Source organism: Centruroides sculpturatus, unplaced genomic scaffold (genome assembly GCF_000671375.1).
Source record: "Centruroides sculpturatus isolate CEXI.00-Female unplaced genomic scaffold, Cexi_2.0 scaffold78, whole genome shotgun sequence".
Classification (NCBI taxonomy): domain Eukaryota; kingdom Metazoa; phylum Arthropoda; class Arachnida; order Scorpiones; family Buthidae; genus Centruroides; species Centruroides sculpturatus.
In genome coordinates this window covers 46818-73359 of record NW_019384629.1, presented here as the reverse complement: position 1 = coordinate 73359, position 26542 = coordinate 46818, and the positions used below count along the sequence as shown (strand labels likewise).

The window sequence follows — 26542 nt, the reverse complement described above, 5'->3', positions numbered from 1 at the left end:
ATTTAAAAATTGTAATTTTTCTAAATGAATATATTTTAATTGGTATTAAAAAATAATAGTTTAAAAGATAAAAGTAAATGAATTTCAAAAATAAAAAGTAATAATCTATATAAATGACAATGATTGTTTGTTTTTTGTTCGCTATACACGCCTAGGCTGTTCGACCAATCGGCAGTTACGTTTATATAATGCTAACTTAGATAATGTTGAAATTCCACCCCAAAATATCTGGATTTATTTAAATCAATTAACTTTTATCTCCATACTGTTTGTTGGTTTACACGTAGCGCCGTCTATTGGCAAAAAATTAAAAAAAACCATTTGATTTGCTGAATTACACGCGGCTCCAATAGATGGCGCTACATGTTTTTACAATTAGATTTTCTTAAATTTCTTACGCTACTTGTATATCGCAAGAAAGTATTCTAAAATACAGTTAATAAAGAAAATTCCCGTAGGTACGAATTCGTCTTATTTCACATCGTTTCCTGGTAATGTTGTGGACTGCGTGGAATCGAAAGTGTTATCCTGTGAAAAGTCTATAAGAATTTAATTTTCTTCATTCAACAACTCGAGTGTTTTCATTTCTAAACGGTACTTTCTGAATTCTAATAAGCGCTTTTTAGTAGCCTAGTGCATAAAACCACCAAACCCTTGTAGTTAGTTAGTCGAGGGTTCGGGCATGGTCAACGGGCTGGATTTTTCCATGTTTTCTTCAAATTAGTAACACTTAAATAGATCAAGCTTTTCATAAAAGTCTTCCTGGAATGCTTCCCCCCTCGGCATATTCGGTGTCTCGTTGTCCTAACCAAATAAAACAAACTAATTTTAACGAGCAATTATTTATATACGTGGCTATTTATACATATGATATGTATACTCAATTGGCTATTTATACATACTGACTGCATGTTCCTATATTCCGGCTGGATACTAAGTGTATGCGCTATTATTATAATTAATATTTTGATAATAACTACACAATTATAAATAATTATAGTTTTATTTATTAAAATTCAGTTACAATGTTGTTCAATAAAGTAATCAATAAACTATGAAGTATCATTAAATCAGTGAAATATAGGTAATGAAATTTAAAGTAGATTGGTAGGTATACCAATAAAGTAAAATAAATATATTATTTTTTATTCTGTATTTTAATTTTATTTTTGTAAAAAGAGGTCTGCTTAGTCTTTCTCTTCAGATGTCCTTTGGATTTAATTTTAGTTTTAAATTTTAAGTTTTTATTTGATCGATTTGAACGGGGCTCGTTATTATACCGAATTTGTTCTTCAGATTCTTCTGGTTCAATTGTACTAAGCCCACTATTCTCATGTTCAAAAAGAGAAATTCCATTTTTTGCATTGCTTTCTATTACTTTTAATCCCTCTACATATTTATTGAAGATTTGCGTTCCATAATTAGACAAAATATCTGCAATATTTTTAGTTATCGCCAGTGCTGTATTAAATTTTTCCCTATCCGATAATATTTTGTTGGGACAATCAATATTATCAGTAAAAGTTTCATCTTCAATATGATCATCGATGTTTACATTTAACCACTGAAGCCTCAGCTTGTGCCATACTTAAAATAGTGTTGCAGTGTCCTTTATTAATGTTATATTTGTGTTCCTTAAGTCTAATAGCTAAATTCCTTCTTGTGACTCCAATATAGTCTTTCTTAATTCCTAGCTGTTTGTTTTCAAACGGAGTTTTATACACGCCCGCTTTTTCTTCTTTCTTAAGCTTGTCTTTGTCGTTTCTAAGAATACTATTCAAATTAGGAGCTCTTTTGTAAACAATTTTAGAATGTTTTTTGTCTGAAACTTGCTTCATGATGTCCTTGATGTTTTTATTATACGTGAACTTGGTGATTTTTAACTGTTCGGGTTCTTAACCTTTTGCCTCTTTCATAACTTTTAATTAGCCCTTCGATTGTACTTTTCCTATAACCCAAGTTGGTTGGTGACTTTTTTTGCTGAGCTGTTATGGCGACGTTAGACATGGAATTTTTACAACAGAATATTAAGTGTAGAACTGAAAAGAGTTGTTTAAATGTTTCATTAACTCGAATAATAATTTTTATGTTACTAATGATTGCTGGCATTGAGCTAAATNATTGAAATTTTTGGTATTAAATTAAGGTTAAAATTTAACATAGCATTTTTTATTGAATATTTTTTGAATTTAAATTTTTAAAAATGTTCTTTACAAAATGACAAGTTCATAAGATGATGTTTATTTAATTTTTTAGCTGCTAAACCAATAACAAGTATACCCATTAAGTTAACCAGCAGTGGTAGTCAAGTTATTAGTATTTTGATGTGTACACTGATTCCATTTGTGGGGCTAACTCTAATAACTGTTGTAGCTTATTGGGTCTATAGAAATCATAGAATGTTATATTTTAATGAAGTACCAACAGCTGAATCATTAGTATCACCACTACCATCACCATTGTTGGGTTCTCATCCAATTCAGCTGATAGAAGTCAAGGCCCAAGGAAGATTTGGATCTGTCTGGAAAGCACGTATTCTAAATGTAAATGTGGCAGTAAAAATATTTCCTCCACAGGTAAGTTAAAAAAAAATGCTTTTATTGGACTAAATTTTCTTGTTAGTTAAATTTAATATAAAATACTTATATAATGTAATTTAGTATTACTTGCAATTTATGTGGCTTTTTTTAAACTCTGTCCTATACATACTAAGAAGACGTTTTTTTTCCTTGCCCATCATGGGTTTGGTCAAATCCACAATGGGATAAGGTGGGAGCAACTATATGTTAATGGCTGACATGTCTGAAACAGACTACTTGTAAAACATTTTGAAATTTCTAATCTGCCTTTGAACTGACATTGTATAGTGGTATGTTAACACCTTTTACCATCTCGTCCATCCTATGGATGTCCTTATATGCAGTTTTGTTATGATGAAGTACACAGTACCAATAATTCAATTAATTTTAGCTATAAAATTTACTTAAAGCTCTAAAGCTCATTTGGCTCTTAGTATGAGACATTTATATGTAGGAATTAAGAAATTTACAATTAATTTGAGTATTTTGCATGGTCATTGTGGATAATTAATATATTTAGAGAAATTATTTAAGAAATTGGTGATTTTAAGAAAAAAAATTAAGTAGTTCTAAAAAATTACTTTTGATAATCAAAAAAGAATTTATATGTTTATTATTATTATTATTATTATTATGTTGTGTTTAGTGGGTTATACTTGGTACACACTGGTGGCTGTGTACTATACCGGAACAGAGTCAAGGCATAGCAACCAAGAACTAAAATTAAATAAGTGTGTCTGTGTCTGTATTCAGGAATTTCCTAACAATGTGGCATGTATTCAATATAGTGGCCTTCTGTAGTGTGATGTATGTATTTCTACTCAATTGTAATGTTCCCAGGCTTTTGTGTAGTGTGTGTGGCACACCTGTACAGGAGAGAACAACAGGTAGGAGGGCTGTTCGGAAAGTTTGCGGTCTCAAATAGAACAATAAACAAAATAAATGTTATAAGTTTTTTTATTTTTTAATGTAGTCTCCTTTGTTAGCAATGCACTTATTCCAGCGATGTTCTAGCTTTTTTATGCCATCACAATAGGTCGATTTGTCAAGGTGTGCAAAATACTCGTTCACTTCAGAGATGACTTCGTCATTTGAGTGGAATCTCTTTCCAGCCAAGAATTTTTTTAGGTTTGGAAAAAGGTGGAAGTCACTGGGGGCCAAATCAGGTGAGTACGGTGGATGTGAAACTAATTGGAAGCGAAGTTCGTTTATCTTTTGTTCAGTGATTCTGGCGGAATGTGCAGGTGCATTATCGTGGTGGAACAGAACCCTTTTCTTCTTCAAGTGTGGCCTCTTTTCTTTGATTTCTTTCTTAAGTTTTCCAAAAGTTTACAGTAATAGACAGCATTAATGGTCTTTCCTCTTTCTAGGTAATCAATAAAGATGATGCCTTTATCATCCCAAAAAAACGAGGCCATTACTTTCCCCGCTGATGGAACTGTCTTTGCCTTCTTTGGTGGTGGCGAAATGTGGTGCTTCCATTGCTTCAACTGTTCTTTTATTTCAGGATTGTAGTAATGGATCCACATTTCGTTGGTAGTCACAAACCGACGCAAGAAATCCTGTGGGTTTTTCTGGTAGAAGTCCAAACACTCCTTTGATATCAAAGCGCGAATATGTTTTTGCTCAGCAGTCAGCAGATGTGGCACCCACCTTGCTGAGACCTTCGTCATACCCAAATTTTCAGTTAGGATGTGGTGTACTCTGTCGACAGAGATGCCTGTTGTCTCAGCTGTCTCACGCGTTTTCAAACGGCGATCTGCTAATACCAAATCGTGAACTTTGTCGATATTTTCTTCAGTGACAGCAGTTGATGGCCGTCTACTGCGAGGGTCATCTTCCACACTCTCTGCCAGCTGTTTAAAGGGCTGTCCATTTTTTCACAGTGGTGTACGAAGGAGCAGACTCTCCCAAAACTTCATCCATGTCAGCTTTGATTTCAGATGGGGTCAACCCTTTTTTCGTCAGGTATTTTATGACTGCATGAGTCTCCGTCTTCTCCATTTTTGACAAAGCATGTGCACACTGACTATCTGCTAAGCTGTCATGGCAAAACTTTATGACAAATCAAGTGGAAATTGGTATTGTATCTCTAGCAAAGATGACTGAATTATTCCTGCCAAAAATTAAATTGATCGCCGCGCTGCATATAGGAAAGGCTGCAAACTTTCCGAACAGCCTTCGTACAATAAGCACCCTATCCATCTTCCACAGATGCCTTATTTCCTGGGCGAGTTCTGTGTACTTGCTAATTTTTTCAGTGCATGTGTTTTGTACATTGTGAGTGTTTGGAATGGCTATGTCTATAATGTATGTGATTTTATTGTGTTTATCAACGGTGTGATGTCTGGTCTGTTGTGGTAAATTGTTTTATCTGTGATTACAGCTCTGTCGTAGTACATTTTGTGCGTGTTGTTTTCCAATACTGTCTGTTGAATGTATTTGTAGTATGGTTTGTGGATGTCTACCAATTTGTGTTTGTTTGCAAGCTCTTGGTGTATTATATTTGCTACTTGATTGTGTCTGTGTAAATAATCTGTCTGTGCCAAGAGCTTGCAACCAAAAGTGATGTGTTGTATAGTTTCTGCATGTGTCATTTGTGAGTGTTGTATCTTTGAGTATGTGTTTTCTGTAGTTTTTAGTATTTATGACCTGATCCTGTATGGCAATCATGAATCCTTCCATCTCCCCAAAGAGGCATCCCCGATCTAACCAGCTGTTTGACGCAGTTTTGTCAACAAAATCCTGGGCCAGGTCATAAGGATGCCTGCCATGGAATGCCTTTTGAGCCCACGATTGCTTGATGGTGTCTATGCTTTTTATGTGTTGTGTCATGTAGGTGTGATGTGAATGTAAGTTTAATGGTGTGCTATTTGAGTCGGCTAGAGTTACTGCTTTATGTAATTGTGATGTTTCTTGTTTATTATTATTATTCTTATAGACATTAATGCACATTTAAAACCTTGGTTGTACCATATGCATCAGCTTCATTCACTAGTATTACAAAACAATCTGTCAGATTACAGTATTTATCAGGCTATATTAAGGCTACTTAATAATAGATACAAAAGCAATTTGGCCAGAGGTAATCAGTTAAGATGCTATATAGGACACTGTCGTGTTGTGGTGTTATTGACAGCGATTTGTTAAATTTCAGATATGCTCGCTAGTACTTTCGACAGTTTACAATCTTTCTGTTGTCTTCAGGCAAAATCGAATACCTCTGTTTTTGAATTGACAGCTTTTAACGGACTTTTCAAATTACGTAATGCACGTGGTTGGAATATAGAACAAATTAATAAAAATTGAATAAATAAATATTTTTAAAGAAACATGCTGTAATAACTTGAACTCCCCAAAACATATAAATATTGAGTAATGGTGCTGTGCATGGTAGTGGAATAAAATCAGATCACAAAATTATAACTTGGATTGTTTAAATAAAGTTATCTATAGCTGTGGTATTTCCAGTGTCGGCGCATTACATGGCAAAGCAGCAGATATGTAAAGGTTTTCCCATATGAATATTTGCCTACGATCATTGCAATGCTTAATTAATTTAATGTGGTTCCAAAGTGAAAGATAATCTTGGTCTAGAACCTTTTTTGCTAATTCTGTAGCAGGTCTGTTATTTCTAATGTCCTCTTGATGTTCAAAGATGCGGGACCATATCATTCTGGTGGTAGTTCCAATATAGATAATTTCCTCCCCTGATATTGTATGTTTTAATGGAATTTTATAAACCCCCGATTTTTCATTCAACGTGAGAGTGTCTCTATCGTTGCACAATGTTCTTTGTAGTGATGGTTGAGTGGTTATAGGTAATATAAAACCATGCTTCCTGAATATGCATGTTATTTTTAGTGAGATGGTGCCCAAGTACGGTATTGGAGGGTTTATTATCTTTAGACTTTGTTGCAGAGGAAAGATTTTGGAAACAATTTGTTTATGACCCGGTTGTAGAGATATTGATATTTGGAATTAGAATATCCGGCATTGTGCACTGCTCTGTTGATAATTTGTAATTCTTCATCAATTAATGCCTGGGAGGATGGAATGAAGAGTGCTCTCTGAATAAGCAAAGTAATAGCAGAGTTAACAAAGCTTGAGGGCTGGAAAGCAGTTACAGCTTTTCTTTTCTTTCTTTTCTTAATAACATAAGCAGAGTTACATTAAATTAATCTACGAATATAATAATAGAATTATTACAGAACTGTTCATTCTCTAATTTAGATAGGTTTTTTCCTTCTCATTACTCAGTTAATTCTGATTTTCACAAAATTATTTTAATTTATTGAACTATAAATCAGTAAACTGAAGCTCACATAATATTTTGTGGTCATATAACTTTTTTAAACTAGTTTACTAGTTGTTTCTGGGCTTGTGCCATTCATTTTGTTTGAACTATTTCACTTTTGTTATATATAATGAAATGCTTTCACTCTTCTAAGGCATATGGAGATGATTATGTATATAATCAATATAATCATATTTTTTAAATTAAATTATTTTAATTATAGTTTTTATCAATTACACTAAATTATATTATTAAAATTGCATACATGTATTTTATTAACATAATTTAGAAAAACAGTTTATGTAGAAAATTTGGAATAATTTGACTTAGAATTTTTGAAGTTATATTTTTTGCTTATGGATGTCTACCAATTTTTATTTTTTGTTGTATTATATTTGCTACTTGATTGTGTCTGTGATGTATTGTTTTTTTATCAAAACTTAAACAAACTGAACAAGCAGCACTTTTACCTGGAGTTTTATTACCATATTTGAGATTAAGTGTTAGCAAAGCCTTTTCTATTTGGCTTACAGAATTGTTCATTCTCAAAATCTTTTTTGATCAATTTTGATTAAGCTTTGCCATTTTAAATTAATTGCAATGAGGAATCTAAAAATGTAATAAAAATTAGGGGTTCATGACTTCATTTTTGAGTTATAAGATTGTTTCACAAGTGTGCGACAAAGCAATATCATATGAAACGTGTGACTTTGTTGTGTGATGTTTCATGGTCTCTAGCATGTCTTCTATGGGCTTATAGAATCGAGTTCATTCTCAAAATTTAATAGGCTGATTTTGATAAAACTTTGCCATTTTTTATTAATTTAGATAAGGAATCCATAAATGTAATGTGGGTCCATTTAAATGTAAAACATCCAGCAATGAGTTGCTTAACTTTCTCAGCAATTGTGTTTTGTACAAAGTAAAATTGCACATGTGTGACCATCTTTTATGATATTTTATTATTAAAAATTTTTTCTATTTTTAATTATTATAAAATGGCAAACAGCTTAATTTTGAGGATAGGGGTTGGTTTTACAAAAAATTGTAAATACTAGTAATGAGTAAAATCATCATTTAAGTCCAATCCTACTCAAGATACAACACATGACCCCCTTTATCTTCCCACCCTGTCAATCTTCTAACCACCAAAATTTAATAGCATCAATCTTCCTAATACACAAACCACCCTGCAAAATTTCAGAAATTTTTCACAAAAAACACAGCAGTTATTGAGCTTCAAAGAGAGTTTCCCCCACTAAATTGTGTTCCCCACACTAACATACAAAAAATAACCTGAATTTTTTGCATTTTTTGACGTTACAAGGTCCCGAGTCCAAAAATGTAAAACTCTTAAGAGGATCATTTTTTTTGACTAATTGACGTATGTTCCCTATGTTATATATAACATATCTTGAAAAGTAAAAATAGGAGTCCATTACTTTGACAATATACAAAGATGTTAAAGTGACAATGTCCAAGCTCTCTGATGAGACTAAGCATGCCTAACAGAATTTAAACATAGGGATCAAAAATAAAAACAGCATTGTGTGCACTTAATGTAAATAGGCATGAAAAATGCACAAAACCTAAACAATTGATGGCTATTGATTTGTTCTTGGATTGCATCTCCATGTTGGCGAGTGCAAGGATTGTCTCTCCTGTGGCTGGCAGGTACAAGGTTAGCCTCTTTTGAAGTGGCAAGTGCAAAATTTGCTTGTCTGCATTTGTTAGGTATAAGGATTGCCTCTTCTATTCCTAACAGGTGAAGGGATTGCTTCTTTCTTTTTAGCTTGCCTCAGTTCTGTCACGATATGACAAAGTTGTGTGATGTCCTAGTTATATTTTAAATGATTACTTGTAATAATTGTATTGAATAATTGATATCAGAACAACTCTGTGTTTAAACTTAATTTATTAGCAACATAATTTAGTTATCATGAATATAATTGAGATGAAAGGCGCTAATTAATAACTTAATTTGTTTCTTTTATATCTTTTGAAATTACTAATTGTTAAATTTGAAATAAGAATAGTTTATTTATTTCTACAGGATAAAAATTCTTGGTTTGTGGAGCAAGAAATTTATAGATTACCCCAAATGAAACATGAAAATATATTGACATGGATGGGAGTAGAAAAGCATGGAGATAGTATGCATTCAGAATATTGGTTAATTACAGCATATCATGAGAAAGGTTCTCTTTGTGATTATTTAAAGGTAAGTTATATATTTTTTAATAGAAAATATATTTACTGTAAATATTTAAATTTAGACAAATAATTAATAAAGCATTTAAGTATTATTATAAAATAAAATTTTGCTTGAAAGAACACTTTAAATTTTTAATAATTTGTTTGAATATCAGAAACATGTTTTTAATTTTTTATATTTAAATAATATGTTTTATTTGCAATTTTTTCATTAGGCGAATCTTATCACTTGGAAGGAACTTTTGAGTATTGCCATATCTATAGCAAAAGGTCTTACTCATTTACATGAAGAATTACCCCCACGTAAAGGTGAAGGATATAAGCCATCTATTGCCCATAGAGATTTCAAGAGTAAAAATGTACTATTAAAACGAGATATGACTGCTTGTATAGCAGACTTTGGTCTTGCTCTTGTATTTTATCAAGGCCAATCACCAAGAGATGCACAAGGACAGGTATAAAGTTTTATAATTTTCTTAAAATACTTGGGGAAAAGTTAACCTTTTTGGAATATTCTTTTATTAATGCATTTACAACATTTCTAAGAACTTCATTTCATACAATCTCTAATTTTATAATTAATTATTTCNTTTTTTATGTAGCCACTGCCAGTTGCATCTGGCTTTTTGTTAAATCAATTTTAAGGATTCAATAAATGCCCGATGCGAGGCGACTATGGGTCCCATGCCTTCTTTCACACTTTCCTATCTTCCTTTCTTTTCACACTTCAAACCTCATGCTTTCTCTTCTTTCCTACTTCCAAGGGCTAAGTCCGTCGCTTAAAAGACGGACAGCTCTCTAACTCTCTTTTTAAAGATGTATTAAAGATGTACGTATATTTAAGCACAGATAAAGAAAAAATTTGTAAAATATTTTAGTTCAAAATAGATATGTTACTGGCCAAACTAGTTTGTCCTAGGCCAAACGGGTTTATCTTACGCGTGTTAGGATATACTAGTTTGGCCTAGGACAAAACTGATTTTGATGATTATTGTTTTTATATTTGGAAGAGGTTTTCAAGTGTTATGAATTTTTTCAGATAGGGTTTTTGTATATTATTTACTTATAATGAAGGCCTGATAAAGATCTTCAAAGTAAAAAAAGCACGATGTTAAACGCCGTTTTGTTTGTTCTAAAAAGCATAAGTATGTTACGTAATTTGGTCAAAATAAAATATTTGTTTATTACAGTATGACTTTTGTACTCAAAAATTTCTATAAGAAAGTGATGTTAATTAAGATGTTCAAATCTCACTAAGGACTGCAGTTACCAAACATTTAGTTGGGACAGGACAAGATGTGCCTGTACCAAAAACTGTGCTACAAATAGGTGCCAATGTAAAAAAAATGATTTTGTGTAATTCGAATTGCCACAACAGTACACCCTGTAAAAATAAATAAAAGATTAAATATTTTATATGTTACACTAAGAAGCACAAATAAGTTAATTTTTAATTTTAGTTAGACTCTAAAAATTATTTCTATTAATGATGTCTCCAAAGTTCAATGAAGTTTTCACAGAAAAATAACTTATCAGAAATCGCGGTCATCGTTTGGTGCGCTGCTCCGCGACGAAAACAAGCTTAAGCAATGGCAACGTCGAACGGTGCACACTCGGTAAGTAATCCTACAATTTTTTGTTTAAAGCATAGTTTATACGGATTATTCCCAAAAAAATATACGTATTTTGGAAATGTTGAGTTGAATTAGTCTAGGAATTGATTAATTTTATGGAAGAAAACCATTCAAACAGCTGTAGTCCGTAAACTTCACACGTGTCGGGCTGTGATTGGCAAGGTCTCCTAAAACATAAATTTCATAAAAAACGGAAAGTATCTACCGTGTTATGGGGGGTCGACTGTATATTAAATATACTTATCTTAACCATTGAACAAAATAAAATATTATATGAGTGCACTTTCACTGTTTTAAGTTTGCATAACTTTATAAATATTGTTATGGTTAATTTATTAAGAAACTAGAGAAATATTATGTAAATGTACATTACACTGAAGGAGGTTACCAGCACCTTATTAGCTTTCAAAATACAGAATCAAATAAAAGTGTTGAATAAGACCAATTAAAGTGTGAATGGATACACAGAAAATGAATCAGAGAGGAATACAGGTGTGGCATTTGTATATGTCCTTATGATGATTTTTGGAAAAATCAAAATAGTAGATGAGTATATCTGCAATACACAAATAATTTTCCACATTTTCTAAAGATGCTCTTGGTGATTTTAGATGAAAGAAAAGGCATTTGACCATAATTGCAAGTTAAAATTGACAGATAACCCATATCATCACATAACTCATGTCTGCTTTTAAATTGACTTTTTTAAACACAGATAACCTATGGGTTATCTGCATGAAATTACACTAATTATTGTTTGTTTAATTCCATTAAATTTTAAAAGTTTTTGATATTTATGAAAACTTAATAAAATTATAGAACTTGACATTGTGAACAAATATAAATTAATATATGACACAGAGTACAATGTTATGACCAAATTGAACTTTTGACTAAAAGTTGAAAGTTTTGTTAAATTATACAAACACACTTTTCATACATTTGCAGCATCACTCAATACTTTGAACAAATTTACAGGCATGCTTCAGGTTAGAAGCCATCCAAATCCTTTGTATTTGGATGGCATCCAAATCCTTTGTATTTGGATGGCATCCAAATCCTTCGTATTTGGATGGCATCCAAATTGTTCCAAAATGGAATAATTTGAAAATTCCTTGACGTTATTTAAATTTTTTACATTGTAATTCAATATTTATAAATTTAAATAAAAATAAACTTATTTTATATTATCATCAAAAAGTAACTTATAGTAATATTAAACACATGGAAGTGGATGGTTAATAAAAAGTTATTTGTTATAATTACATTTAGAGAGTAATGCTTGTGATATGTTGAGGTTTTCTTTGTTAATGCAAAACCCTTTTGGCTTGCTACTTTATAGATGTTGATAGCTTCAGTTATTCTTAAAATATTTGATATACAAAAATTAAGACTAATAATACGATGTAACTCCTTTGAATGTAGTATGATCCAAAAGTTCGGGGACTTGGCATAAAATTCCTTACCTTAAAAAGTTTATATTGCCTTGAAAGTAATTATCTTGGGTGACGATACACTTTTGCCAGTGCTTGTATAACTTCTGGAAGCACTGCTGGAAGCCATTTTTTTGAAACCCTCCTATAAGGCCTCCTGCGATGCTGCTCTCACCTCATCTGACAACACAAAAGCAAATGCAAATGCTTTTTCATTGATGGAAACAAATAAAAATCACACAGGACTAAGTCCGATGAATAGGCAGGGTGTGGAAGCATATTAATTTGAGTTTTGGCAAGAAACTGTGTGACCATTTGGAACCGATGTGCAGGTATGTTGTCATGCAGATGGTACCAGTCTCAACTTTGCCAGATCTGTGGCCATTTATGACGAATGGATTCCCTCAAATGATGTAAAATGTCTAGATAATGTTCCTTGTTTAATGTTCTGTCTTCAGGAATAAATTCTGAATGAACAATTCCTTGAGAATCAAAAGATACTTCTATCATGACTTTCCCTTTACTCCGATCCTACTGGAATTTCTTCGATCATGGTGAGGAGTGTGATTTTTATGTTGGAGAAGCACATTTTGATTGGATATCAAATAAATAACATTACATTTCATCACCTGTTATGTGGTTCAAAAAAGCTGGTTCCTTATTGGCTTTGTCAATTAAATCACCCAATATTCTCATTTGTTTTTCCTTTTGTTCAGAAGTCAAAAGCTGGGGAACAATGTGCTGAGACACTCTGTGCATATTAAAATCTTTTGTTAAAATACGCTGGCAACTAGTCTTTGATAAGTGAGTAGCCACAGTGATTTTTTCAAGGGTTTGGCAACGATCTTTGTGAACACATTGAGTGACCAACTCAACATTTTCCTCGTTTTGTGAAGTCAAAGGTCGGCCAGAATGTTCATCATCTGCGATGGATTCTCGGCTCTCTCTAAAATGCTGATGCCATTCATACACCTTCGATTTCGCCATGGTGGAATCACCGTACACCTTTCTTAGCAATTTTAAAGTCTCTGTAGCTGTTTTACCTAAATGCTGACAAAATTTAATGTTGCAGTGTTGTTCTTGAAACTCCATTTTTATTACGTCTCAGAACAAAGGTAACTATTTCCAAAAGAAAACAGAGTGATTGTGGTTTAATCATGTGACATGGGCAAAACCAACCTGAACACATAGGGGTGGTTTGGTAAAATCCATGAGTGAGTGCTGGAAATGTATGAAAAATGTGTTTGTATAATGTTATGACCTTTTTGTTATAAAATAACATAAGAAACTCATAACATTGTTCTGTCATTTATTAATTTATAAGAAAACTTAATTTCAATGTTATTAAATTCTGAAATTCAGGAAGTTTCTCCCAAATAAAATTACTACATATTTACAATCTAATTCTTATTACTATGATTATTTTTATACAATAGAAATTATATTTTATATTTTGACTTCATTATTCAATTTAATCAAAACAATAATTTTTTTATATATAAACAACAACTCTATAACATGATTTTTTGTAATTAATCACAACCAGATGATCTGCTGGATTAGACTTTTAAAAGCTTGATAATTTGGCAGATCATCTGGTTGTGATTAATAATTATTTAATTTAACTAAATAGAAGAAATAGCTTTTATATTGAATGTATGAAAATAAGTTGTATCTATCTATGTTAACAAAATATCTTTAACCTGTTCCCTGGTATTCCCAAGATATTTCAGGCTGAAACATGATGGATGACCTTGACCAGTTGACCTGAGATATTTTGATTCATCATCGGAACATTTTTGAAACTAGATGTTGCTAGTTGTTATAATTTTTATATTAAAACTAACTTCCGAAATATAATTTTTTTTTGTTTGTACATATATTAATACAGTGAAAACTGTTTAGACGACCAACAGCATTTGACAGGCACCTGTCAAAATGGGAAAAAATTTCTGGCATGGAATAGTTTATCCATAGAGTCTTTGTATTAGTTACCCATATTAAACAACCACCTGTGTAACGTGACCGTGGGCATCGATTTTTGGTCCGAAACAACATACAACAACTGTAATAATAAGCAACCACTTCGGTGAATATAGCGTTTTACAGGCAATCTTCCTTTTTCAATTTCTACGATTTCATTACATTCTGTGATTGTCATTGGACAATCGCAGAATGTAATGAAATCATATTATGAGAAAAAATAATAAAATTGTTTTATTATTAATTAATAATTTATCTTATTGTACATAAGAAAATATTAAATATTAAAAAATACAATATTTTTAAAGTTAAAATAAGATTAAACTAACAAAAACCAAAATGATGGAGAGATATGACACACTTGTATATGAGACATAATACACGTAACTGAGGAGCAAACAAAAAGAACCAAATTGAATTAATTAAGTTGGAATAAAGAAAGTGTGCATTATAATTGAGAAAATGCGAGTATTGTATTAATTTTTAAAGTATTGGTATTGAATCTGACTTATAAAATCATGACGACTCCTGTAAATCAAGTTATTTGATAAGAATAAAATATTCATTAAATACCAATATAGCTCTCTCATTGAAAAAATTTGCTTATTTTTGCTCATCTCGAGTTTTGCTTAGAAATGGCTAAAAAGTGTGCAAAATATGTACGGAAATACAGTATTATAGCACCACCTGTATTGGATGACTACCTGTCTAAAAGACCACTTTTTGAAGGAACTGTGTGTGGTTGTCATAGACAAGTTGTACTGTACATCTATTTAGTTTGTGCAAAATAAAAACTTAGGATGATAAAATAGCCACAATTATTTTTTTTTTAAATGTGTAATTTTCATTATGCTTAACATCAACAAAAATTCAACATGGTGCGACACTCAATGGAGAAAAATTTCAACATGGGATAGGTTAATGAAATGATAAATTTTTGTCTTTAATAATAACAACTAAAATAATGAATTCATTATGAATATTAAATTTAATAGTTAAGTTAAGATTTAATAGTTTAATAGTTAGTAAGATTACGTTAAATTATTTTTAATATATATGTATATATATTTATCATTATATTAGGTTGGTACACGACGTTACATGGCTCCAGAAGTTTTAGAAGGAGCTGTAAATTTTAACAAGGATGCTTTTTTGAGAATAGATATGTATGCCTGTGGATTAGTTCTGTGGGAATTGATATCACGATGTTGTGCCCAAGAAGGTAACGTAAATTATTTTATAATGAATTTTGCGTATTTGTTGTTATTATTAACTATAAAATACAATATAATAAGGTGTAGAATAATATATTCATTATTATTATTTTATTTAGATTACAAAAAGTTTCTAAAAATTTTAATAAATAGTGATTACTACAATTGTTTTGGGATGTAGTTGAAATGATATTATTAATCAGATAAATGAAAATTCAACAATCACAAGAAATATTTGTAACCTAGAATAACGACTATATAACTAACTAGCAGACCCCATCATAAGTTATTGTGGCTCAAAATGTATCTGCCAAGTTCTTCATGGTAAGCCTGTCCCTCTCCCCTGCGAGGGGAATATCGAAAATCCCATTTTAGTGTATATTCTGTTGACCTACCCTATTAAAACGCAATCAAAAACGCAAAAACCCGCATCTAAAATAGTATGAATAGAAGCAGAGTTCTTCACAGTAAGCCTTAATCCTGTCCTAATATAATTTCGACATGTATATTATATGAAAACACATGCGTATTCAATTGCAACGTTTGTCAAAATTTCAAAGAAATCGGTAGGAACAAACGAACATTACATTTTTATTTATATAGATAGATAGAAGATGATCTGCTTTAGTTCATCCTCACAGAAAAGCAAACTTAGGTTGTTGTACTCACGGAGTTAGTGCCATCTGTTGGACATAAAAGCCTTAATCCTAGATGATATCTTTTAATTTATATGAATATTTAACGAAATAATATACAGTCTATGTCCACCCTGAAGATCCATTCTAAATATTGGTGAAAGAATTTTTGAAATCGGATGAGTAGTTTCAGAGATTATTAACTACATCCAAACTTACAAACTTTACCTCTTTATAATATTAGTATAGATGAGAGGACAGCATGATGTTGGGGTCATTAATTTTGATTAAACTTGGTGAGGTTGTAGTGCGTCTCCAATGACTGACATGTAAAAATTGCAAATTACTTAAAACATTTAGAATTTCTATCTTTTATCAATTGACCAGTGGCTCGGTGGGAGTGCATAATCTGTTTTATAATTGTGAGGTTGGTATTTTGATTCTTTATGGTATCAATGTAATTTTTTTTAATACAGAACTATAATTTTTACTTTATTCTTTGTATTTTTAAATTTATTTCATTTATTCAAAAATTATTTTTTAATATTCATGTACAGTACATATGGGATTTGTACTAGCATTTATTTATAATTTATTTGGGAAGAGGATTAGATATAATCATAATTAGCATTATTTAAGGCCAATTTAGTTAATAAAAAGATATATTTATTAACATTATGCAATCTATTTGCTCTCTGAGAGCACAATTTTGTGGATGATAATTGTCATAGAAGTTAGTGAAACAAAAAACATTTCTGCAGTTTATGTATTGAATAAATGCAGATTTTTACAATATAAAGATGATTTACATGTGTTACTGGAAAAATAAATTTGATTAAAAGTGTTTAAAAACACTTCTCCATCATCATCTAATTTGGAGGCAAATGATTTGTACTGTGATTGTCCAAATTTTAGCAAAGGTTGATTGTTGATGTCATCATACTTGTTCAATAATTATTGTCATCTGCTACCTGAGAGAATCTCCACTTACGTTTTCTCGATGAAAAAATGACACATTCCTGTAACCTGTTGACTTCTTGGCTGGGTGATATCATGCTTATAGCATAATTAATGGCCAAAGAGTCAGTCACCGTTTAGTCCTCCCCGACTCAACAAGTTGCAGTTTAGTTCTTTCAGAGATAAGTCGCCGGCTGATCTGAAAGGGTAGTTGTCATCGGACCCTCAAATCTGTTAGCCAGTTCAGGATCTCCTATATTACCTTAATGGATTCCTTGCCCATTCTCCACACAAAGACTCCTCCAGCAACGGATATCACCTATCCCACTAACAGATATTGCCAAAGTTCTCCAAGTTGTCTACTTTCGAACTGTCCGCACAACACCCCTACCAAAGATGAACTTTTGCAGTTGGAACATGACAACTGGATCCTTCAACTACAGGTATTTATTGCCATACGAACCTCATGTGAACTCTCTCTTGTGCAACCCCGGGCATATTTAGATGTACTTTTCTTCCATTCAATTTATTATAACTTGTTAATGATAAAAAAAGGTATAAAATGTATAAAATTTTCTTTACAAATAAACGATTGTTTAATTAACCTAGTCTCTGCATGTGTCCCTTCCTGCTTGCTAACTCACAGTCTCCATCCTGAATCCGATTGTTTGTTCATACAATCACTTGCGTGACCTATTTTCTAATCAAACTGCTGTCACGACTTCTGTGTCAAGTGGGACACAGTGGTGTCAATCCTGAACAGGGCACCAAAGAAGTGCTGATCCTCCGGTCAGAGTACCATATCACATTGGAAAATATCAGAGCACTTAATGTTTTTTTTTTTTTTTTCTACCAACTTTCAAACTTCTGAAATTGAATGATGAATGCTCGGCTGCAATTAGGTCTTGATTTTCAAGGATGCTTTTTCATTATGTGAATTTTGTAATATTGTCATGCAGTGATTCTTCTGCAGAACACATCTGCAGAACACATTTCTATGCTATTGATGTTACCCTGAGATATCGAAGCCATCTTTTTTGTTCTTTAGTGAACAAAGATGCAATTATAGACACATTTAGGGTAAACAATGACTTTGTTGCCAGAGTATGTACTGTACATGAAAATACAGAAAATGTTTTGTTTTTAAATAAATATTGTTAGGTAGCATTTGTTAATAGCTTTTGACACTGACTTGTTACTTGAAACAGATGGCTTTTATTGTTTTATTACCCTGTTTATTGTGCATTTGTACTTTTCTAATCATCATCAAATTTATCCAAAAATTACTCAAGTGTATGTTTAAAGGACAATGCAAATATAGTCTAAAACTAAATCAGTTTTTCTCTTTGACAATATAATCACATTATTCTTGGTACTTTTAAATTTAAAAATTATAGTTTTAGGAAAAAAAATTACATTGATATTATAGAGATTCAAAACACCAACCTCACGGTTTTGAACTGGAGCATCCCCACCAAGCCACCAGTCAATCAACAAACGATAGAAATTCTAAATATTTTAAGTGATTTGCAATTTTCAACCTCAATTTTCTAATTTAATTTTGAGTATTGCACCTTATTGCTTGCCACATATCAGTCGTTAGGAATGCACTATAAACTCACTGAGTTTGATCAAAATCAGTGACCCAAATGTCATGCAGTTTCCTTGTAAGAGACTGAAATTTGAATTTTGTGTAACTTGACTATTTAAAAAGAAGAAAAGAAAATACAAGATCTCCAAAAGGAATATTACCATTTTAAATTATTGTAATTATGTTATTCATTTGATAATGTTGTAATGCACAGTACATTAAAACATTGAAAATCTGTCCAAGTTTCACATTTGCCTATTACAATTTTAAGTTACAAATATTGAATGTGTTCAAAATTAAAAATACAGTACTTGACCATATATGTGGCAAGCTTGCCTGTGTCCAGTTTTCTGGAAACAGGCAAAATACGACCTCTGGTCAAAAGTATGGAATATTATGCACTTTGCAGTATGTCATTCATAGAGCTTAGTTTTAAAAAACATACATTAAATAATTAATTCTTTTTAACAAAATGTATTTGCAATCTTTTGCACATAACAACAGAAAAGAGATGAAGCAATTATATAAAAATTTAAGAAACAGCACATCAACACTTGAGCAACATTAGACAAAAATATGCAATATAGTAATTACAGAGACATAAGTATAGAATAAAGTAATTAATACTGTGTGGGACTGCCTTTGGCATTTATTACTGCTTTAACATGTCTCAATATTGAACTAATTTTTCACATAAGTCTGCAGGTATTTCTGGCCAGCTGGTTCAAATGACACTTCAATTTGGCAATGAAATTAGTTTCTTTTTTTGAACCATTTTCTTCAAAACATTCTACAAATTCTCTATTGGATTTAAATCTAGGCTGTTTGGTGGCCAATTTAAATGTGAAATGTTTTTGTTTAGGAACCATTGGCATACTGTTTTAGCATGGTGGGAAGATGCATTATCATCTTGATAGATAAAGTTCGAGTAATCAAAGTGTTCCTCAGCTGTTTTTAGTACAAAATTGTCTAAAATTTTCAAGTAAACCTCTTCAGTCACTGTAGTGTTGACAATTTCCAAATGTCCAGGTCCTGCTGCAGTCATGGCACCCCAAATTGTAACTCCATTTGGAAATTTTGTTTTTGAAAGAAGGCATTCTGATAGAAACTTTTCATTGGGTTTTCTTCAAACTTTGCTACCATTGTTATCTCTCTATTCCATACAAATATGTGACTTGTCATTAAACGTAACTTGTTTCCAATGCATCAAATCCCAGTTCTGGTTGGCTTTTGCCCACTGCAGACATAGTTTTTTTTATGCTTCTCAGTCAGATATGGTTTCTGCTTTGCTTTTCTTGATATGTAGCCATATTCATTTAACCTTCTGTGAGTTGTTTTTTCAGATAATCTGTACCAGATGCTTTCCATTCAGCATTTATCTCTCTGAATGACTTAAATCTTCCTCAACAATTTTGATGAGATTTCTGTGTAGTTATGTGGGGGAGTCCACATCGATGTTGATTGGAGACAGTTCCTTGTGTTTTATATTTAGCTATAATTTTAGACACTATACTTTGTGTACATTGTACATGTTTTGCAATTATCTGCTTCTTTTCACCATGCTTGTAATATGAAATTATCATCATTCTTTGCATCACTCAATTCTGGTGTTTTTGGCATAGTTTTAGAATGCAAACATTAAATATGAGTACAGTTCTGCAGATTCAATCTGAAAGTGTGATATTACTCAATAACAGTGTCACTAAATTAACTTTAATATGGAACATGCCCATCATATTCTAAACTTTTGTCCCTGTTATGTCTGTATTCCATATTTTTGTCCCTATTCTTGATTAGTAAAATGAATCATGCTTTTCATGTTTATGCAAATATAGCTTCTCAAACGTTGCATAAGAAACCAACAAGCAAACATTAAATATTTTTTAAAACTTGCCTATGAAATGTTGTGATACAGGAATTAATAACATTATTCCATACTTTTGACCAGAGATTCTACATACTTAAAATATAGAATAAACAATGGAAAGAACAAAATTGTATTTAACAGATACAAATTAATACATTTCTAAAACAGAGTCCATTTGATCATTATTAATCCTATTAAAATATAGAATACCTTAATTAAATATCAAACTCAGCTTCTTTTAAAAACACTTAATAAAACATTTAACACCTATCGCTGAGAATACTTCATTTAAACACACGTTTTCAGCCTAATGGAATAGTTCACCTGAGGATGGCCTATTCCATTAGGCTGAAAACGTTTGTGTTTAAATGAAGTATTCTCAGCGATAGACGGTGTTAAATGTTTTATTAAGTATAGAATATCTTGTTAATGTAATACAGTAAAACTTCTCTAACTCGAAGCTCCAATGACAAGAAAAAACTTTGAGTTACAGATGATTCAAGTTAAAGAACAATAGAGTAAAAAATGCTGATTCTGAATAGATAATTTGTACTTTTATCTCTCTTGTATTATATGAAGAATCTCTGATAGTTTTTTTTTAAAAGCTCATGTAACACCAGAAAATTGTTCAATGTTACTAATGGAATTAAACAGTTTTATAGGTACATCTTGTTGAGATAAAGTGAGAGGTCCTCTCACTTTGGACTGGAACGTTGCTTGAAAATTGGTGTTGCAGAGTAGATAAAACTGTCTGAAAATTTCATGGAGATCCGATAATTAGAATCACTTTGGATAGATTAAATATTAAAATTCAAGTCGGGGAAGTTGAAAGTAACATAAATTATTGTCTGGGGACCATGAAAAACTTTAACTTGGAGAAAATTTGAGTTAAGAAATTCAAGTTGGAGACATTAAAGCCCTATGCTATTCCACTGAGACCTACCAAATGCTTCGTTTTCTTTGAGTTAAGTTAAAGAAATATTTGAGTTAGAGACGTTTACTGTATTTAGGATTAAAATTAAATGAAGAAAAGTAAAGACAATAATTTTATTTAATATCTTTATTAATTCAATTAAAATTCTTAGTATTGTGTGATGTGTATGACTTGGAAATCAAAACAAAGGAGCTGTACTAGTCATTAAATTCAAAATTAGCCAGCTTCAAAAATATCCAGTTTTCTGATGATTTTGAATTTCTGGAAGCTTGTTATTTGGTCCAGTACTATAAAACATATTGTCTGAAAAAATTTAACGGAAAATATTTTTATTTGTATTTTTGTTGATATATTTATTTATTTATTTTTTGATGTTGGAATCTTTGACTCTCTTATGAGGCATACATTTTTAAAACTTTTACTCTATTTTAAGAGAATTTTAAATATTTTTCTAACAGGCTTTGAATATTAGAAAAGCACAAGAATAGTGCTGTATATTTGTATAAAAATCATTTTTTACAATCATGTATGGTCATCACCAAATTTATCCAAAAATTACTCAAGTGTATGTTTAAGGACAATGCATATTGTTCAAACAAATACACCTACAACTGCTGTAAATGATCAGGCTATATGTCAACATGTCCACATGGTAAGTGGGAGTTGCGGGTTCGAGTCCAGCTTCAGGCTGATTCTTTTCTTTCAGTTTAATTTAAATTAATTAATAAAATATTATAATTATTAATTTGAATAAAAGATGGCACTTAACGCCTCACTCTAGTGCCAAATTCATTTCTAATCTATAATTATACGGTCAATCCCCCTATAACGTGGGTTCATATAATGCGGATTCATATATCGCGGCGAAAAAATTGTGACTGTATTCGTATAAAGACGCTAAAAGAGACTCATAAAATGCAGTAAAACGTCATCGCCGACTTGTGTCATGACAGAATTGGTCGAATCTGGACCAATAGTGGACGAGCAGCTGAACTACTTACACGCTATGGAGAGCTTAGGCGGGTAAGTTGAGTTTACTATTAATCTGTACAGTATATAAATTAGGTACTGTAAGTCATAATACAGTACTGTAATTTTGTATATTTCTTGTGAAAAAAACATTTCTTATTCAATGGCCATAAAAATTATTTATATTAATGATGTCTCCAAAGTTCAACAAAGTTTTCGCAGAAAAATAACTTATCAGAAATCGTGGCCGTCATTTGGTGCGCTGCTCCGCGACAAAAACAAGCTTAAGCAATGGTGACATCAAACGGTGCACACTTGGTAAGTAATCCTACAATTTTTTGTTTATAGTATAGTTTATATGGATTATTCCCAGAAAATTATACATGTTTTGGAAATGTTGAGCCAAATTAGTCTAGAATCGATTAATTTTATGGAAGAAAATCTTTCAAACAGCTGTAGTCCATAAACTGCACAAGTGCCGGACTGTGATTGGCTCATATATTTAAGGATTCCTACAACGTGAAATTCTTATAAAGTGGAACGTATCTACCGTAAAAGGGGGGTCGACTGTATATCCAAAATATAGCCTGATCATTTATGGCAGTTGTAGGTGTATTTGCTTAAGATATTGGGTTTTCGATTGAAGTGTATGTTTATATTGTTCAAACATTGCAAAATTACAATATCTATGTATTTTATGAACAAAATGGCAGATTTCACTAAACTGTACAAAGGTAGATTTTGAAAAATCACACACATCATGATAGAAGTACTAACGTTTTTGGGTATTTATTGATGACTAACCTGATGATAAAATTCTTGTTTTAACAGTTTTGCATCATTCAGATGATGGAAGTGTTTGGTAAATTGTATGTGCATTATTTTTTGAATGTCATTTATTACTACTTGGAAGTGTAAGAAGCATTATATTTTATTTCTTAGTTTTGTATTTTTCCAGGACATATTTAATTATAATGGTTTTTCAACCTTTTATTGTTCAGCTGGTGCCAGTGACTCAATTGTGCATCATTGCATATAATTCCATAAAGACTGCTTGAAATAAAAAAAATTTTATTTCTTAATTTATATAGTTACTTCATGAAAAAAATGATTTGAAATTATTTAGTACAACTGTTTTGCTGTTGCCATTGAAAAAAAGTGTTAAATTTAGTTAAAATGAAAATATATCACTAATAGCATTTTAATTTTTCTAATTTATTTCTGTAGAAAGTTTCAAAGAATCAGAATTTACTTCTGATTGGGCTGCAATTTGAAAAAATTATAGACCTATAAATTCCCACTGTCATCTTGTCTGTTTGCCCTTCTTTAATCTTGAGAATGGTGTTAGAGAAATGAAAGTTGAGACCAAATATAGAAAGCTTAGAGGCAGGATTAACTATCAGTACATTTCTATATTCAACGATTGACTCAGCAGTGAATTTTCTGTTGAATCCCTCCGTTGAACGATCTGACATCACATTTTGTAGAAAAAAGAAACACTCTCGTTGAGAGTAGTGTTGAGAGGTCGCTTTTCAAGATGGCTGACTTAACTAACGAGAAGGTGGCGATTATGACTGTTTTATTAAATAGTATTTCTGAGAGTAGAGGGAGTTACAAGATGTTTTTTAAATCTAAAAAAGATATTGAAGATATTCCATTTCTGTATGCTGCTGCAGCGGGAAAATCGAAAAAAGCCAAAATAGAAGGCTGTGTCGAAAATATCGTTCCCAGATACAACGACATGGACTTTAAGTCTCATCTTCGTCTTTCTAGAAGCACTATCAAAGTAAGTCTCTGCTAAGAATTGCTAGCTGTAGTAACTATCTACAGAAAAATTGCTTTATTCGGCTTTTTTAGCTTTTTATTAATGTTTAAAAATAAATAATTGTGTTATACTATAATATGATATTTTATTTTAGATTTTAATGGAACAGCTTCCTGAACAAAGGACTGGCCCTGGTCAAATAGGACTAAGAGAAACATCACTACAAACAATTGTGTTGATGTCACTATTTTCGTTAGGCAATCAGGAGTCATTTCATGGCATTGCGGACAGATTTGGAATAAGCAGAGGACATGCCTATAGAGAATTTGTATATTTTATTAAAACCGTCTCTTCGTTAATCCACAAATTAAAGAATAAACCAAAATTATAGTTATAAATAATATATATATTTATTTTGTATAAAAATATGTACATAAAAGCATTTCAGTTATTTTTTCAATATTTCTAATAATTGCTTCATAACTTTAAGTTTCTCTTCTTCCATCTTTTGAAATTCCCTCCAACGTCTTTCTTCTTTTTCTTTATATTCTTTTTTCTTATTTTCAACATAGTTCTTAAACAATGCTGGAGGTTCTTCTTTTGACAGTTTTGGTTTTTTTGAATGTGGAGTATCACTTTGGTCATTAGAGGATGGGGAGAATTGTGAATAGAAGTAGTTGCAATAGTAGAGTTTTCCAAAGAATTCAATGTGTCAATAGGTGAAGGTTGGGAGTAGATAGGGCTGGGAAGAGAAGACAATAGTGTTTCTGCTGGAGGAGATATATTGGTTTTGTAACCATATTTTTTATCTAATAGTTGAAAATATGGCCAGGTGATGCAACCTTTCCCACTCTTTCTAGCCCTGTCTTTGTTTTTCCTGTATGTTGCTACTAAATTTCTCCATTTCATGTCACAATCTTCATCAGTTAAATTATACCCTTGTGACTCCATTATCCTTATTTTTTTTTTATTTCCTGTCTTTCCAAATTGATCCTCAAGTGCCAGTCTCTCTGAAATTAGTAATTTAATAATGGCATCTGTCCATACATCTGTAAAATTGGAAATAAAAAAATGTCAAGAATAAATTAAAATTACAGTAGAGCATCGATTTTCCGAAAGTCAATCATCCGAAAGAATTCCAGTCGGCAAATTTTAATTTTTTCGCCAGTGCTGTGGCGCTTCAATCTTTGGCTATGTCTTGGGCTACTCAAATATTTTACGTTTTTGATACTAAATTAACATCTGAAGTATAATTTTTTATTGTTTTTATATTTTTCAATATATTTATTTTGTTTGTACAAAATAAAAAAATAATTTTTAACGATACAATAGTCTTTGTTAGGCTTAGCATCGACGAAAATTCAACGCGAAGCGACACGCAATGAATAAAAATTTTAACATCGGATATGTTAAACTATTTTTTCGTACATAAATCGGTTATCCAAAATATCAGTTATACGAACAACCACAGTCCCCAATCGATCCGGAAAATTGACGCTCTACTGTATTTCTGATTTTATGACATGTTCATTGCTGGATGACAGATGCTAAATCATATGCTTACCTCTTTTCTTTGTTGTATAATTTTGGTCCTTCTTTCCTGTTAATGTAATACAAAAATTAATAACTAAAGTAATTTACGTAAGTATTATTCGAAAAAATTTTTACCTGTATCATTTTCTATATTAGATCTATCTTCAATAAGTTTGATATCTTCAATATTTAAGTCATTAGGCAAACCTAATGATGGCCAAATATCTGTTTCAATCAAATTTTTAAAGAATTCATTGAGATAGTTGGCCTCTGAAAAAGAAAGCTTAGTATTTCAATACTGACCAAATTATACAATATAATCGTACAATAACGTTTTATCATACATACCTTTCAGTAATCTGTCTGCTATTACATCGTCCACAGCAAGAGTGAATCAACAATTTTTATACAAAAAGTTTACTTGTTTCATGGAAGCCGCCATATTAGTTCATTATCTACTCAACAGCGTTTAAGGTCGTTGAGTCTGTTGAGCTCAACGATGAAACAGCGCTGACATCACTAATCTCAACAAACAACTCAACGGTCTATTTAGAAACGTCATTTTCTCACCGTTGAGTCAACCGTTGAATATCGAAATGTACTGTAAATATGAACTTCTGGTGTGCACCGGAAGTTAATTACAGTAATACCTCGACTTACGCTACCCCGACTTACGCGAACCCGGAGTTACGCAATTTTCAAATCTCGTCGATTCGTCTTTTGTTTTAGCGCCATGCAACTTTCGATTACTCACTCCCCCACACTATTGTTCGGCTTACATGTTCGGACGTGTAGCACGGAATCGACCCGTAGCTACAATTTATTTTGTGTTATTTATTTCTGTTCGTTATATCTACGGAGACTCGAGAGACTCTTATGTGGTGATTTCTTGTAACCGTGAACGAATCAAAAGACGAGATAAGATTAACGAGAACAT

At 31.6% G+C, this 26542-nt stretch overlaps 3 protein-coding genes across 4 annotated transcripts in view; 2 read left to right on the top strand and 1 right to left on the bottom strand.

The window, feature by feature from the left end:
* The window catches only part of LOC111625691 (activin receptor type-2A-like), a 94757-nt gene that overhangs the window by 36634 nt on the left and 31581 nt on the right, over positions 1 to 26542 (top strand). For both annotated transcript variants that reach the window (XR_002756767.1, XM_023368901.1), the window contains exons 4-7: positions 2257 to 2576; positions 8930 to 9097; positions 9306 to 9545; positions 15224 to 15362. Coding sequence is in view for 1 of the 2 variants with exons in the window: in XM_023368901.1 (XP_023224669.1) it covers positions 2257 to 2576; positions 8930 to 9097; positions 9306 to 9545; positions 15224 to 15362 (867 nt within the window). In the remaining variant the exon portion in view is untranslated. The remainder of the gene's footprint in view (positions 1 to 2256; positions 2577 to 8929; positions 9098 to 9305; positions 9546 to 15223; positions 15363 to 26542) is intronic.
* On the bottom strand, positions 11952 to 13470 carry LOC111625693 (putative uncharacterized protein FLJ37770). Its single transcript, XM_023368904.1, has one exon. It carries the CDS (start codon positions 13247 to 13249, stop codon positions 12773 to 12775), a length of 477 nt encoding a protein of 158 aa, XP_023224672.1. The 5' UTR covers positions 13250 to 13470; the 3' UTR covers positions 11952 to 12772.
* On the top strand, positions 22778 to 25213 carry LOC111625692. The gene is made up of 2 exons (XM_023368903.1): positions 22778 to 24093; positions 24227 to 25213. Exons 1-2 carry the CDS (start codon positions 23845 to 23847, stop codon positions 24461 to 24463), a joined length of 486 nt encoding a protein of 161 aa, XP_023224671.1. The 5' UTR covers positions 22778 to 23844; the 3' UTR covers positions 24464 to 25213.

What these genes read in the sequence shown, in the direction of transcription:
- LOC111625693 (XM_023368904.1), bottom strand. Translation starts at nt 13,249, where the DNA reads ATGGAGTTTCAAGAACAACACTGCAACATTAAATTTTGTCAGCATTTA.
- LOC111625692 (XM_023368903.1), top strand. Translation starts at nt 23,845, where the DNA reads ATGGCTGACTTAACTAACGAGAAGGTGGCGATTATGACTGTTTTATTA. An exon ending in TTTCTAGAAGCACTATCAAA is followed by an intron (nt 24,094 to 24,226) that starts GTAAGTCTCTGC and finishes ATTTTATTTTAG; the next exon opens with ATTTTAATGGAACAGCTTCC.